Genomic DNA, 16,834 nt, shown 5'->3' on the forward strand with positions numbered 1-16,834 from the left:
TCAGTAACTCCAGAAAAGGAAAAAACAAGCTATATAGAAACCAAGCTGTTGACCGCTAGCTTTATGTCAGATGCATCCATACAAAGAACACCACCCAGTGACAAACTGACCATAAAAAAAAAAGCTTTATTAACCCTTTTGCACCAGCAGTTCTTCGGGTATCCATTGCCAGCAATGGACTTCAAGCCAAGTGATCCAATTTTCGGCCCCCAGAGGTTAGCGCTTTACATTCATTTACAAAGCTGAATGAGGTACATTTTCAGAAGTATAAAGATTCAGTTGCAAGTCCCATAAAAAGATGGAGTGTTCCTTGGCCATTTTGTTAGATTAAGAACTGGTATGGTCCTTGAAAACAGATCAACACAGGCAATGGGAGCTTGAGGAGTTTCAGCTTCCAGAGAGAGCACAGTGACCACTAGGAAAAGCACCAGTAGTCCCTTCAGCATGATTCCTCCTCAACCCTTCTACCTCTCAGGAGTGGGTTCCACGCTGTGGTCACAGCCATCGAGTATATCCCCTACCAATTAGCTTGGTTTCGAAACCCCACCTGAGAGGGTTATGAGATTCCCTGGACATGTACTGTAAACTCGGGATGAGAGGAACAGAGAGACTTCAATGCTCAGATAGTTAAGCAAAAGATAGAAAAAATAAAAACTGGTTCAACCAGAAGATAAAATACTGCCTACAAACCAGGACCTGAAGTTAAACGTAACCTGTATGCTCCCCCCCACCCCCTCCCATTAACCGAAAAAAGTATTTTTCTGGACACATACATAGTTCAAAAGGCACAGGAAGTAAAAGCATTTCTGAATGACCTCGTGTGAATTCAACATCAGTAAAACTGTAAAATAAATAAATATGTGCAAGGTTAGAAAGATCACAACGTTCTTCTGCATGACATAATCTTATTTCATAAAAAATATACACATACGTGCATACACACACCTCATTGAGAATAAAAAACAGTACATACACCCTTTTATCAAATTCCTATACATAATTTTATAGGCATTCAGTACATTACCATAAGAAACATTTAAATTGCCACCTTAAAATGTAACCAAATGGTGGTTTTTTTTCCCCCATACAACCCTAAACGTACTTAGGTGTCTGCAATTCAATCCAGATAAGTACAGTACATACAACCTCTCCCCCCACCCCCCGGCAGAAACTGCAGCTTTTCAGCGGGACAAATCTTACTAGGTAACAATTCTTTTCCCCTCCCAACATATTCTAACAACTGCATATTCTGTAAACCAGACGGAAGCTCCACGTGCATGTGATACTCTGTGATATCAATAAAGAAAAAGTGTTAACAGTGTTCCATTAAAAAAAAAAAAAAGGGTAGTGGCCAGTTTACAGCTAACTTGGCAGCAGTTCATAGATGAGAGATAATCAAGGTGCTTAAAATTTACGTGACGGTCAACATCTCTCCCGAAAAAGGGAACACAAAGATAAAACTAACCTCTCTCAGACACTGTTGGAGTCTTAGCTAATCACTTACAGTGAGTACAGTTCTATTGCAGTTCTTTTCTTCAAGTTTTGCTGGAAGAATTCAGCAGATAATTTGGGATGCAGGAGCAAGGAAAGGGAGAAACTCAACATGAGCTACAAACTGATTCACAGCTAAGTTAACATTTAGAATCTAGCTTGCTAAAACAAAGACTTTAGAGCATTTCATTTTCATGGTGTAGAACATTAACTTTGTTGTATGTGACATTTTATTCCAGTTTTCTGCCAAAACACAGGGGCCAAAACAATCTGTATGTGTGCACGCGTAAAATACTTGCAAATTTTAGCTTTTAATTCCTCAATGCCACTGGTTCCAGCAGGAGACCAACGGAAGGGAAGTCTGAACTGTCATAGGCAGGTTTATAAATTTGTACTTGTTAGCTGTAGAATACTTGCTTTCCTGTGAAAACAGTAAATATTACCTCAGTTTGAAGTTTAATACAGTACTTCTCCCTGAAACAACACTGTACAGCAGCCTGCCTCAGTCTCTGTGACCATTAGGCAGACAGGTTATACTACACAGGCACATCAAGTAGGATTTACATTTTTTTAAAGAAAATCTTTCAGCTGTAACTGTCTTTAGCAAATTGCAAAGAGTGCAACCATAGTCCAGTACTCCTAGTTTTCATATTTTCCTTGGAAAAAGACCCACACAGTTACCTCACTTTGTCAAGACATGATTGCCCAATTTGTTTTCAAGTAATAGTTCTTAATAATGGTCACTCCAGATCCTGTAAGTTTATTGTGCTTCCAGTGAACTGAGAGTTATCAGAACCTGCATCATCTTCAGTGGAATTGTGTGGCTCCTGTTAAAGCAAATAGATAGCATGAAGAGTTCAGTGGTGCTCTAGATGCTCTTAAGTGTTTATCACTAAGACTACCTTGACATTTAACCAAGATGGGAGAAATGCTTTTAGCTGTTTAGAGGAAACATAAAGCTCTCCTACTTTGGGGACCCACTCAGACAGTGCCACTCCAGTTTCTCGTTGGAAAATTTTACACGAATATTACTAAGGGAGATAAAATTTAACATCACTGACTATTTGCTTTTCCTCTGTTAACTCTCTACCACAGCCAATGATCCTAGTACTCCTGCACTTCTACATTTATCATAGTAAAGTGCTTCTCCCAAATACAAAAAATTATTTTCTATATCCAAGACACACACACTTGGTAAGAATACTGCATGGCAGAGTTTAACAAAACCATAGCTCCACAAGGTCAAGTAGAAAATCTGGTCTATGTATGTGCTAATCACTCATTGCTGCTTGGTTCTCAGCTGCTCATATTCACTGACAAGCAGCTTACCGGAACAGCAGATACCAAAATATTCATGCTAGCAGCAAGACACTGAGCCATATGAAGCTTTCGGCATTCAAACAACTAAATTTCCACTGACACTGAATAGTTAACAAGCAATAAAACCAAGGATTGCAGAAGTGAGCAGACTTTAATCTAACAGCCATGCCCATATAAACACCTCTTTGACATCTAGGATCAAGATTTTATTGCCCACTTCCCACCCTTCACGTAGCCTGTTACAGATCAGAATATCAATTCTGATCCCCTTTCTTGACCTACTTAATACCTGCAGAATGGGATCAGGAAAACAAGAATGGGGCACTTCAGTAATAAATTAGTAATGCCTAGTTATTCATTAGCAGAGGAAGAAAAACAAGTGGCTATGATGCGTCACAGGTTGGTAACACACACAAGATAAATCTTGCAGCGCAGTTCTGAACTCCTAATGGAAAATGGGGTATTTCCATTAGGCAGAACATCAGAGTTCACAGTAAGCTATATTCACTTCCAAGCAAGCCAATAAAACCCAACAGCTTTGACATGCTGTACCTGAAGTATGTGAACAGGTAAATCCACTGTAAGCTGAGAATGTGATGAGGAGGACTGCGAGCTCAGTTGAAAGGGTAAATCTCCCTCTCCTGAGGGATCATCCTGTGAAGGCAGAAGCATGATGCAATTACAAGACTCTGAAGCATCTCGGCACAATACAGCAAATTTCACTCAACCTTAGAGTCTTAAAAGATCTGATAAAGCAACTGCTCTGTACTAGTATAAAGCCTAAACCCACCGAGATATGTATAAAGCTAACTACTACTTAAATCCAAACCTAGAAAGACAGAAAGGAAGAACTCTGCCCATAGCTTCCTTCATACTGAATATCCTTGTTAGGAATCCTCCATACTGAATATCCTTGTTAGGAATAAAGTGGAACTTACCTTCTCTCTGGATAATACAAAGATATGCACCAGACCAAAAATGTACTGCCCAACATGCTCCACTAACTAGCTCACATGGATTATTAGGCATTTTTAGAAAAAAAGCCAAACTTTATTTCAACAGTTTAGAGGAATACCAGTTTTAGATGAAACTTCATTTTGCACAAAACTCTTCGTGTCAGTTTTATTTACCTTGTATATGTGACAAAGATGGAGCAATGCAAGAATTTTGGTGGAAGGTAGGGACAGGAGTGGAGGTGGGTTGTCAAAGGGAAAGACTTTCTTTTTTCAAAGAGGAAAAAGTCCAGCTTAAGAAGTTGAATAGGATGCTCCCTACAGTCTGGCCCATATGGTCCAGACTGGACTGAATGTTAGCACTAAAACAAATAAAAATATCTTATCCACTTGTGCAATGCATCGGGGTTCTGGCCCCAGCTGTTGCATGACTGAACCAGCTGTTCTCAGGCACATCTAGACCTCTCTAAAGCCGCATTTCATATAAACTTCCAGGAGAGTATTTCTCCAGGGAGAGTCGTACCTGAGTTCACAGACAGACAGACTCGTCTATAAACGTGCTAGTTCAAGTAACAGAGACGGGCATGTTTGTCCTCCTCAACTCTTACCTGAAGAAGCTGAATTTGCACATACTGTGCTCCAGTGGCAGGGTCCCTTATTGTCAGCCCCCCATTTGGCAGAACAATGTTGCCACCCAGTCGACTGCCAGTATTGGATGACGAAAAGTTAGTAGGGCTTACTTTACCACCTTTGCTTTTCCTCTGACCAGAGCCAGATGCCCCTGAAAAAGATGGTTTAATATTTAGATAGTCAGAAGCAATTTGCCAAAGTTTCTTGCTAGCATTTTTCAATCTTATGCAGTTAATTTACACTGTACCACTAATTAGCACTACATAGCAAATGCCTGGAACAGTGCAATATAATTAAGCACCATCTGATAGCTAAAAGGCCAGACAGCAATCAGCTGATGAACTCCAACTGCTGACTGAGCAGTTATCTTTCAACATGAATGCCATTAAAACCACATCACAAATTGCTAAGCTTAGGGCTCTCCCCTCTGGTAGAACAGAAATACCAGCACATTTGTGGAGTTATAGAGAGGAATTAGGAACTAGAAGTGCATTTTCTATTTTTAATTTTGCAACTCATTTCCTGAGAAGTCATGTACACAATTTTTCCAAATCGAAAAAAAAAAAAAAGCATAGTGAAGCAATGAAGCTCGCATACTTCCAGATAAAAAAAACTGAAGTACTGTTAGGTGTACTTCTGTAGCCTATTCTATCACCACCTTAAGAATTATTTTCAGCTTAAAACAAGATGAACCAGCTTCTTTTATCAAAGGCTGAAAACCACAAACGTAATCAAAATAAACATAAGGATACAAAGAATAACCAGATGACAGGATTATTTTTTGATCTATAGTAAATAAAAGGCTTTGGCAACTTCCTTTTAAAAATAAATTTCTCTCCACAATTTTTATTTAGCCTAATTAGAAATACAATCACACAGTAGCATTAAGGCAGTAACAGCTGGTGAAAAGTTGACCGCTGGGAGTCTTGAGTAAGAAAGGAAATAGGCATTTTCTGAGGCCATTTCATAAACAGGTACAGATTAAGTGCAATCATCTGTTTAAACCAATGTACAGAAGATATGTTTGATGATACGAACACACTTAGAACTAACTTCATAAAGCAGCTATCTTTTTGCATGATGATTCACTGAACCAGACAATACATGCAGCTATAGCTTTTACAGATACAGAAACATGATAGTGCCCAATTCAGAACCAGTCCCTTAACTTACCTTAAAACTTACCACCTTTATTTTCAGAGGTAGAAGAGGCAGCAAGGAAGAACTAAACTAGATATAAATGTATAAAAGACCACACCAGCCTCAAGGGTAGGCATAATTCAAATGCCCAAGTCTGTGCAAGCCTAGAGAGTCATGGAACACACTTGATCTGACAAAGTAACAGGGTACGATCACATCAGACAGCTTTGAGTCAAGCTACTGTTTAAGATAAAGAGGACACGTCTGAAATTATGACCTAAATTTCACCCTGCTCTCTACAACACTAAAACCTAACAGAGAGGTTTGAGTATTTCTGGATAACTGAAGAAATCAATTCCTTAACACTACCTACACAGTGTTACTAAGTGAAAAACAGAAGCTAAAGAAATCCAGCTGATCTTTTCATTGTCTGTACAGAATAAATGAGAACCCACAAGGTAAGACCAAAAGCGACCATAGCTTTTTGTTTGTTTGTTTTAATAAGAAAAATCAACAGCAGATGAAGAGATGGAAGCATCATATCTTTTTAACAATCACAGAACATAGGGTGCAAAATTCTTTGTAAACTTACTGTGAATTTGATATTCCACAGAATGTGATTTTATTATTAACAAATGGTACACCATAGGCACAATTATTTTAACTACCGACAAATGGATGGGTTAGTTAAGAACGTACTCTGATAGCTGCTCCCATTTCACTGCCAAAACCCCTAAATACTTGTGTTTAACAAATTTAACAAAATGAGCGTCTTCTCACCTGTGCTGCTCCCATTCCCTTTCTGTTTTCTTTTCTTGGCTAGCTGAATAGCTCTGTAGTCTGTTCTCGCAGACCCACTGCTCTCCTGAGGGGAGAAATAAAAAAAAAGGCAAAGGGTGCAAAGTGTTTTGAATGCAAGAACTAACCAAGACAATGAGAACAGACTGAGTTCCCAGTCATGGTTATCTTTTATATTGCAAACACTGAATTCTATTTCCCATGCTGTTCAGATTAGGGTTTCAATAACTTACCTGCATGTACTTAATATCTGGAGTTCAACACAAAAGGAAGTTAGCTCTGTATTTGTAAGCTTTTAGATTTTAACATGGTAAACATCACAATAGAAAGAATACTTCATGCTGTAAGTAAACAGGCTTCCAATAACATAATAAAGCAGAAAGGAATGACTATTTGAAACAGCTATGGGAATGAGGACTGAGATGAATATGTTTCAGTTACTCTCCTAACTTAAATCTTTCCCTGCAACTAATGTACATGAGATCATCTTGTACGTTACATGTACTTGTAATGTACATGAGAACATCTTGTTCTTGGGTTTTCTTGTACATCCCATTTCATCCTCAGATGGATGGATATTTTTAAAATCCCTTATTTTGAAAGGTTTTCCCTTCACTCTCCCCACCAGAATTGCAACTGTTCTTAAGGGAACTTATCACCATTCTGATTCTGACAACACACAACTCAACATAACATTCTACATCCTTCATCCAATAAAAGCCAAAACACATCACCTGCAAACTCCAAGAAAGGAGTCTGCCTATAAGGTGTAAGTAGCAATGGATATCCCCAAATTCAGGGTGTCTCACTCATCTAAGGGTAAATGAATATAGCTACCGCATACCAAAAATGAGCTGCCAGTGACTGCGCTAAGATCCATTTCTTTCTGAGCACTGTAGCTTCCTGGAGGGTTGGAGAAAACAAACTGAGTCACTACTTTGCTGCCCTCTTGCTGACCAACAACGTCCGAGCTGGGAAGCAAATTCCGTTCAATTTTAGTTGGCGTAAGTAACTCAGGCACGTTGGTACCACCAAGGCTACTAGAAGGAGTCAAAGTGGCTGTGTCAATTGTTAAATTATTGCTGGACGTCAAACTGTGCACATCTTGGCTGGAATTCCTCACTGACAGAGACGCTAGCGAACCCAAGGCTTCTGCGTTGACAGTCTGTACATCATCCAAATTTAAAGTGCTTTGCTGTAGAACTGTTGTGCTGGTTCCCAGCAAGAGAGAACTGTCCAGGCTCTGCGGCATATCGCTGCTGGCCACCAGTATCAACGGATCAACTGCCTGACTTAAAGAACTGTTACTGACAGGCAGGTTTCCTCCAAGAGTTGAGCCTACCGAAGCAACATCTATCGTGACTATTCCAGAGTTCACTAACGCCATATCTGTTGCAATTCCAGAACTGTTACTTGACACGTTGGAGAACAGGGACACGAGGTCTATGTTGCTGAGATCACTTTGTCCCGGACTGGTAAGTTCGCTGCTGGGTGTGAGGGAGCTGGTTGCTTCAAGCTGAGTTAGGAGATCTGCAACAGAATACAGTTTAAACATCTTTAATTGTTAGGACAAACAAGGGAGAAAATGCTATGACTTATCAGGAGAAGGAGCTATTAGGATACAAAAACATGGATAAGAAAATGCACAAACAGACCATACTATCATCTGCTCTTGGGGAACACAGTGAAGATAAAACAGGAACAGTATACTAAATGCAACTAATCTTTCTGGGCAGGGTTCGGGCCCCTTTTCATCAGACAATGGGGACAAAAGAATATGAAAGATCAAAGGAGGAAGCTTTTAAAAACTTCTAGGTGTTCGATTACACCTTGCCACAGTTTGAAACAAATACATTACCTGGACTGAAGTTGTGCTGTTTGACCATGTGTGTCTTCATACTGTGTTTGGAAGTGAACAATTTATTACAGCTTGATACAGGGCAACGCGTCTTTAACGAGTCCACATCCTGAAGATGTTTTTTGGAGTGAATATACAGACTACTACGCGCTGAGAATTTTGCGCAACAGCCTGCAAAAAAGATATGGAAGGCTTTATAGATTCATCTAGCTTCAATTTGATATTTCTTTTTAGTGTCTTAACAAAACAAATCAAAAGAGCTCTGCAGACTCTATTTGTTGCTTTGCAGTGTCTGGACATATGTTTAGAGGAAATCAGAAGACAGCCACATATACACTTTCTTGTTTTACACTGAGGATATCTCAGCGGGTAGAATAGTTCAGCAACCTCGCTTCCAACAACACGAAATGCTAAATCATTCAGTGTAAAGTACATCCCTTCCTCACTACGGCATCTTAAGAGAAAACTCTTCATGCTGGCTGCTGGAAAAAAACATTAAAAGGAGAAACAATCACGAAATGGAGCTGTTTTACTTTATGAAGAATATTCAAAATCAGACCCAAGACATTTACATTCCTGGAATCTTACTGAAGTGATGGATGCAGTGCTAAGAAACTCGGAGCGTCAGTTAGGTTCCCACGTGACCACAAACCACAACAGAAACCACTCACACGGCCATTCCAGCAGCAGAACCTATCACAGAGCAACCACTGAACAGCCAAGACCACATCACAGCAACAAAATGGGGCCTTGGAAGTGTTGGATGGTACCACTTTTCACTGCTTTTGATGAACCAAGTCATAAATCTGAGCTGCAGAAACTGAGCATCAGAAGTAGGATTTTCCAGAGTAAAGCAGTTTTTGTTTAGCATAAAGAAAAAAAAAACAACCTACAGCAAGAACCGCTGTTTTCTTGGCAATCCATAAATTTGAAAGTGATCACTCAAATTCAGTTACATCTTCTGTTTTACCTCTTCAATCTCAGTTAAAAGGCTGACTCTAAATTTCTCTGATCCTGTAACTAGCTTGTGTCTGGGGAAAAGCACACTACCTTTGGGCTATATATACACCAATTATCAGTTAATGCAAAAGCTGAACTGTACCTTCTACTGGACACTCAAATGGTTTTGTACCAAGGTGGGTTATGCTGTGGCCTTTCAAGTGTTCTGCTCTTGTGAAGGACTTCCCACAGCCTTCTACTGGACACATAAATCTCCTGTCATCTTCATGTTTCCTACAAAGGAAGGAAACCATCAATGGCAAGATTAAACCCGCTGTTTAACTACTGCAATAATAACGAAAAAAAATAAATAGCAAGTGACTTAGAAGAGCATAACCAGAAAAGGCTACCTTTTATGTCTCAGCAGCTTGGACATACTGGTGAAAGACCAGCCACAGCCTTCAAAGTCGCAAATAAAAGGCCTTTCACCTTAAGCAAAGAAAGGTTACATTAATAATCTAATACCAAATTACACACTACTATCAAGAAATCTCAAAAGCTGCTTAAATTGAATAAGATTAAGACAAGAAGACTTGACCATCCCCTCAAGTAAATAATTTCTGAGTAGTGATGTCCCCTTCCCTCTCCTGAAGTCTGAATGTTGTTTAACACAAGGACTTTGCCTTTTCTCACATGCACCTGGGAGCACAGATCATTATCAATCCATCTTATGCTTATCAAAAACCATGGTCCTTCCTGGTTTTGCGCTCTTTATGTTCAGCACTAACGGCCCACCCTACCTTTCCTTGTTTGTTTTCTAAAACCAGACCTTCCCCAGTGTTCTCCTAATTTTCTCCCAAACACTCTTTGCAAATAACCCACAGCTATCGTGAAGGTGCTTCAATAACCAGTGATGGCATTGTTCAAAACAGAAACATAACTGAGAGGATAATTTTCCTGTTTTCATGACCTGTGACTGTATGTTGATTACAGCACAATGAAGTACTTAAAGTTAGTTTCCAACACTTCTATTAACCTTCACTTAATAAAGTGACACTTCTTGAAACGCACTGTAAAACCATGAAACCAGGAAAACACAGGACAGCAGCAAGTACACAAAATTGTCTTTAAAATATTAAAATGCTAGATTTCAGCTCAGCAGTAGTCCTTCCAAGTCAGGAGTGCTTGCTTGACCTGAAATTTATCTTTGCGTTGTTTCAAATCTTAGCACAGACATTTTACATGTTCTGAGAATCTTTTTCAGCATCTTATTTTGAACATGATTAGAATTTACATAATGATCTGAATGTCTACAAACTTGGGAATAGAGCTAGGATAATTTTTATGAACAAGCTCACATGCCAAAAGCCTTATCTCTCACATGTCGATCGTTATTTCAGATTTGACAAGTACGTCCAGTGAACTCCTAGAATCCCAAGAATCAAACATTTTCACTGCCTTTAAGTAACTCATGTCTTTGTTCCTCTCTTCAAGACGATCAGCCTTTCCAGCAAACTGAAATTCACTGCTCACACATCATCTTCTACGTACTTCCCCAAGGTGCAAGGTGCCCCTGTGAATACCTGTGTGACTCCTCATGTGGATTTTCAGTCGGCAGGCTTTGTCGTACTGCTTGTTACAGCCAGGGAACGAACAGGAAAATTGTTCTTGCTCTCTAAAGTGGGCTCGGTTATGGGAGAATAACGCACTCACTGTGATGAATGTTCTTTCACAGCCTGAGGAAAGAAGGGAAACAGCACATCAGCTTGATACACAAGTGGTTCAGGAAAGGTGTGTTGTTTTGTTTTGCTTTAGTTAGGGACCTTCATCGTCTTCCTGGATAGTACATCCAGACACACAGGAAAAAAAAAGAAAAACACAATCAAGGTTTGTGTTATTTGCATAGGTTATAGCTACTTAGACAAGGTGAGTGATCAGAACATGTAGAGCCTGGCCTAGGGCACACAGCCAAACACCTATGCTTCGACCTCAGGCTACCAAAGCCGTAAGGAAGGTGCCAAACTCCCAGACAACCGAGGCGGTGGGGAACAGGAGCCTGCTGGACACCCAGAGGGCGACCCGAGGGGGAAGGCGAGGCGGCAGGGAAGAAAACCGAGCGGGGGCTGCGAAACAGCCAGCGGGCAAGGGCGGGAGACCCCATCCCCAACAGGTGCCAGCCCCACTGGGCGAGGAAGGGCCCGAAAACCCGGGGGACGATCGCGGCGCCGCCTTACCGGGGAAATCGCAGCGGTAGGGCCGCTCGGGCTCCAGGTGGCTGCGGCGGCGGTGGGCGGCGAGGCGGGCGGCGCTGGGGAAGCGCTGCCCGCACGCCTCGCACTTGTGCGCCGCCTCCTGCTCGTGGGCGCGGCTGTGGGCCCGCAGGTTGTACACGGTGGTGAAGCGCTTGGAGCAGCCGGGAGCGGAGCAGGCGAAGGGCCGCAGCTTGTCGTGCGAGTGCAGGTGGCGCCGCAGCTTGTAGGCGGTGGCGAACGACCAAGCGCAGCCCGGCACCGGGCAGCCGAAAGGCCGGGCCGCCGTCACCGCCGCCCCCCGGCCGTCCTCCTCCTCCCCCCCTCCGCCGCCGCCACCGTGCGCAGTCAGGCGGTGCAGCCGCAGCTGCTGCTTGCGGGGAAAGGCCTGGCCGCAGCGGGGCTCCGGGCACGGGAAAGCCGGCGGGGAGCGCGGCCGGGGCCCGCCCGGGGGCTCGGAGGACGAGGAGGAGGAGGTTGACGAGGCGGCCGCAGGAGGAGGAGGAGGCGGCGGCAGCGCGGAGCCCGCGGCCTGCTGCTCGGCGCCGGGCCCCAGCGTCAGGACGCCGTTCTCGATGCGCACCACCAGGCTCTGGTTGTTGATGGTGATGGTGCCCGAGAAGGAGCCCTCCTCCTCCTCCGGCACCTCGCGGGGCGCCGGGGACGGAGGCTGCGGCGGCGGCGGCGGAGGAGGTGGTGGAGGAGGAGGAGGAGGAGGCGGCGGCGAAGAACCGGGGGCCTCGCCCTCCTCCTCCTCCTCCTGCTGCTGGTCTCGCCCCGCTTCCCCGCCGCCCGGGCCGGCCTCAGCGGCGCCGCGCACCACGTTGAAGACGAGCAGCAGCCCGTCGCTGTCGGGCGGCGGCGGCGGCGGCCCCGCCGGCGGCGCGCAGGGGCCGGGCAGCGGGCTGGAGCCGGGCTCCGGCTTCTCCTCCAGCAGCAGCACCGGGAAGCTGACGTAGAGGCCGGGCGAGGAGGAGGAGGAGGAGGATGAGGAGGAGGCGGCGGCGGGCGGCGGTTGCCAGGCGGGCGGCGGGGCGGCGGGCGGCGCGGCGGGGCCGCCATGTTGGGCGCCGGGCCGGGCCCGGGCCGCCTCCGCGGCGGGCAGCCCCTGCGTTTCCATCTTGGGGGTCCCTGTAGCAGCGGCTGAAACCGGAGCCGCGGGGCGGGGCCGGCGCGGCCCGCGGGGAAACGCGGAGCGCGGAGCCGCGCGGAGCGGAGCGGGAGGCGCCGGGGAAAAGGCGGAGAGCGGAGTTGCGGAGCGGGGCCGGGCGGGAGGTGCTGCAGGAGCGGGGTTGGGGATGTGGTGCTGGCTGCCCTGTAAAGAGGCATCGCTGGAATTGTTTCCGTATTATTATTATTGTTACTCCTGTTAAAGCCAAAGGAGAAGTTGTGCCAGGGTAGAGCGCTTCTAAACTTGCAGCCATGGTGGGAGAGTTGGAATACGTGAATGTTTTGGCAAAATAGCCCATTCACTGTTATTAGGATCACAAAAACAGCATTACGAACCAGCCAGGAGGGATGCAAATTATTTCCCTCACGTTGAAAGCGTGGCTGTGCTGCTTCCTTCACCTCAGCCCCTCAGAGAGGGAACCTGAGGGAGGGAGGCCAGCGAGAAATCCTGGAATCATTAAGGCTGGAAAAGGCCTTCAGGACCACCTGGTCCAACCCTCACCCTACTGCCAACGTCACTAACAGAGGGAGGGACAGGCAGGAGGAAAGGGGCTCTAAAATGACATACGGATGCTGAAGGTGGTGGAAGTCCTGAAAAAACAAAACAAAAAACAAAACAACCACCACCTAGAAAGCTAGTTAATGCATAAAAAGAGGTGTGGGTCTTTTTTTTTTTTCTCCCCACTTATTTGGGAGAATTTCTCTCTCCAGTTTTAAGCAAAACAGAATTTTCCTGTAGTTCGTGGTGGAAATAACATAAGTCCTTCAAGCAGGCCCAGCAGATGGTGCTATGATCATTCCACTGGGCAAATTACTTCTACCTTCCTCAGAGCAATTTTGCATCAAATCTCCAACAGCAAGGATGGGGAACTGCTGTCCAGCCACACTTGGCTCTGGGGGAACTGGTACTTGTTGCAATACCGCTGTAGGTACCCCCACTCTGCACCTTCACAGCTGACTCTGCAGAGGCTGAAGGCTCTGGTTGCCTGAGCTCAGCCTCCCCAAAATCCCTCTTACCCCCCTGCTGACTGGGTCTGGGTCACTCCTGTTGTTGGCTGCCCCAGGCCATCCTGACTTCACCTTTGAGCAGCTCTCCTGCATGTTCCTAGGAAAAGAAAAATCTGCCCAGGACCTACTGCTCAAGCCATAGGTTCCTCCCCAGTTGATGGATGTCAAGCTGAAGGCCAGAAAAAAAAAAGCCACAAATCTAACTTGCCATTGCCAGGAGAGACTTGACAAGATTCTAACTAGGAAAGCAAGCAGCAGACATCAGAAAATTTTTGCATTCAAAAGCCACTGTACTTAGGCACACACGCATCTTGCACGCTGTTTTTCCTCCCCAGGCTCTGATGTTCTCTTGCCTCTATCTGCAGTCACGCACAAGGTTTTCAGATAGGTGTCTGTGTTACGAGGAAAGCATCGAGGTACTGCAGCTCATAGGAAGGACATTTCAGCCTGGGGGAAGCTTGAAACCTCACTACAAAAACTCACTACCTCTATATCCACTGTCAGGGTCTGATACAATGACTGCAGATACATGGTTTGAGAGACTGCTCTGCCTCCATTGAGCTTTTCCAGCAGTGAGGTCATCTACCTAGAAATGACATCTGCATCCTCACTGAACAAGGCAGAACAATTGCTCATTCATAGTCACAGTTTCTCTGCAAACAAGCAGAGAGCAGAAAAAATAAGGAGACTGAGCCAAGCTCAGAATAGGAATCTTCACCCTGGCCTGGTCTATGGCTTCTGTACGCTCAAAATCACCTGCTCTTTCCTCCCAGCAGGCGGGAATAGGTTGCTGTTTCCCACTGCTTTCCCAAAGGTACTGTAAACCTCAGTTTGCATATGTTAAGTGCTTTGAAATATACAGTTAAAGGACCACAAAGTAGACTTAAGAGTAAGCACATAACTCTATGTACTTTATAACTCAAAAATTAACAGCAGTGTGTAGTCTTAAATAAGACCAGCTGCTTGTCAGCTCATTGCCTTTCTGTAATCCGTTTGCCATATTCATACTAATTAATAGACAAAGATTTCATAACCTCATCTTCAGCTAGAAGCTCGTGTATATGCCTTCAGGTTCTGTATCTCCCTACTGGTGGCCCAGAGTTACAAACTCCCAGGGACTTGGGTGACATTAAATGTAGTTGTACTTGCAAGGTTATGTCCTCTTGGCAGTAAAGTTGCAAAGAGGAAAACGGGGTTCCTTTTTTTTTTGTCTAGGGTGTGAAGGTGAGCATGCTGTCAGGTGTCAGTACTAAATAACACAAAAGTGAAAATTCCATAATATTTCTTCAAAATTTTGTCTTTGATATATTTTCAATTCAGCATTAGGGTTACTATGGAGCAGGTATACATTCCATAATACAGAAAGCCGTTATATTTTCTGTATGTTCCTCATGACAAAACAGTACCCCAGTTCTTTTGGCTGTGAAAACTAGAGTGGTTTTATATGATACAGCTACTTTAGGCCCAGCTCAGTGTGGTTATTAATAATAGGTAACGCATAACATATGTCAAAGCAAAGGCTGTCAAATCTGGCTGTCATCTACTCACATCTCAATCGTACAACTTGTCAATGTGTGCATTTTTTCCATGATGTAAAGCAATACCAGTGAACTGCAGATTGCACTTCACAGAAGGTTCAGCTGCAAGCAGATGCCAGACTCTCACTATTCATCTGGAGACATATGCAGTATGTGAACAGAGTAAAGAACTGATTTCTGATAAAAAAAAAATAAAGGTTTTCTTTATGGGGCCCAAGAGGCAATACAGAGAGTACATTTTTGGTAAGTACCACAGGGTCTAACAGTTACTTGCTTTCTTGAGACCCCACAGTCCAGAGGACTTAGCTCATCGCTCCTCACCTGCAGCAGGCAGCACAGGTTTACCTGTGTAACCCCCCCTTCCCACCACGGGGTGATGGATCCCGTGCCAAGCAGATCGAGTGCCAGGCTGGATCAGCGATGCATGTCCAGAACCACGCACGTACTGAGGCAGGGGCTGCTGGCGCTCTGTGTTCCTGTCGGAATGAGGCCCATAGGCAAGGGCTGTACTTAGCATGAGGCTGATGATAGCTGAGAACTATTTTTGTACACATACCGATATGTAAAACATTTCTCTGTGTGCATATAAATATAGCTATATGTATCTGACAATACGTATGTGTATAGGGGGTTCATTCACAGAAAGCTTCAGTTTTCACTTCAGCCTCATAGCTGATTAGAACAATATATACTTCAGTGAGTTACCGTTAACAAATATAATGGTAGGTTCAAGTATAAAATAGGAAGTTTCTTTTTGGTTGCATCTAGGCATATTGGGGTCTGCGTCTTCCTCTCTCTTTCTTGGAGGAAGGGAGACCAAAAGACCTTTTTCTCTTTCTTACTTTATAACCAATTTCTGTGTGAAGGAAGCCCTTATCATCCTGTCCTTGATGCTTTAGTTTATTTCATATCAGAAAGTCAGACAGCACTCAGGATCTAGATTTTATGGAGGTTTCCATCCATTTGGAAACTGCTGGAGTGCAATGTGTTTCTGCAGAAGAAACTCATCAGTGTGGGGCAGCAAAGCACACGGCAGATTCAGCAGCAGGGCACTATCTCAGTCTGAAGCAGAATATGACTCCCACGAATTTATCATGAGTTGTTCCACGTTTTTCTGGCTCTAGTCTAAGATGTTTGGAAGTGTTCTACTACTTAACACCCTCTGATTCTCCACCACCACCACCCCTCCCAACCTACTTAAATACTACCTAAATAATTGGCACTACATTCTGTTCTTTTTCCTCAGGTAATGATTTCAGGGAGAAACACATGCAGGCAAGCTGCACTGGCCATTTACAGTTTACCTGTCTTTCTGTTGCAATAACTAAATGTTTTTATGGTGATATAGAAAAGCTTGATTCTAGCATATGTAATATTAGTGCATCTTCCAACAGCCAAATGATAAATTTGTTTTACATATCAACATGTTTGACTACTGGATTTCATGACTATTTGCTGATAGCAGCAGACTCTGAATTAGAATGAAGAGTTCCAATTTCCAATTTGAAGTCTGATCTGCCAGAGCTAAGAAGTCTCAAATTCTGAATTATCAGGAATAAGTTTGGTTGTGTTTTGTTTTTCTTAATTTTGTGGGACAAAATTCCAGTTCATTTTCTTAAAATGAATAGTTTCTTATTGCAAATAGCCTTCCATTATGTTAGTGAAAAAGGCTGTTCCTGACATCAGGGGACCTGTCACAGACTGTTATAGGCCTGCTCTATTAACAGGGAAAAAAAACAA

At 43.9% G+C, this 16,834-nt stretch overlaps 1 protein-coding gene across 2 annotated transcripts; it reads right to left on the reverse strand.

The window, feature by feature from the left end:
• Positions 1-107: 107 nt before the first annotated feature.
• ZXDC (ZXD family zinc finger C) lies at positions 108-16,725 on the reverse strand. 2 transcript variants are annotated; one of them, XR_014571672.1, is made up of 11 exons: positions 11,364-16,725; positions 10,713-10,865; positions 9,540-9,618; positions 9,293-9,423; positions 8,191-8,361; positions 7,177-7,862; positions 6,315-6,399; positions 4,373-4,545; positions 3,364-3,465; positions 2,173-2,318; positions 108-841 (listed from the first exon to the last, which is right to left on the reverse strand). XR_014571672.1 is itself a non-coding variant. In XM_083796163.1 (10 exons), exons 1-10 carry the CDS (start codon positions 12,496-12,498, stop codon positions 2,232-2,234), a joined length of 2,802 nt encoding a protein of 933 aa, XP_083652289.1. In that variant the 5' UTR covers positions 12,499-16,725; the 3' UTR covers positions 108-2,231. The 2 variants fall into 2 exon arrangements, 1 of the variants encoding a protein (XP_083652289.1); XM_083796163.1 differs by having other exon boundaries at positions 108-2,318.
• Positions 16,726-16,834: the final 109 nt, after the last annotated feature.

Source organism: Anser anser, assembly GCF_964211835.1.
Source record: "Anser anser genome assembly, chromosome: 12".
In the NCBI taxonomy this organism is placed as follows: Eukaryota; Metazoa; Chordata; class Aves; order Anseriformes; family Anatidae; genus Anser; species Anser anser.

Coding starts and splice junctions, on each gene's coding strand:
- ZXDC (XM_083796163.1), bottom strand. CDS start 12,498: ATGGAAACGCAGGGGCTGCCCGCCGCGGAGGCGGCCCGGGCCCGGCCC. Junction 8,362..9,292: donor ATTTGAGTGTCCAGTAGAAG/GTACAGTTCAGC, acceptor TCTTTTTTGCAG/GCTGTTGCGCAAAATTCTCA. Junction 7,863..8,190: donor ACAGCACAACTTCAGTCCAG/GTAATGTATTTG, acceptor ATTCTGTTGCAG/ATCTCCTAACTCAGCTTGAA.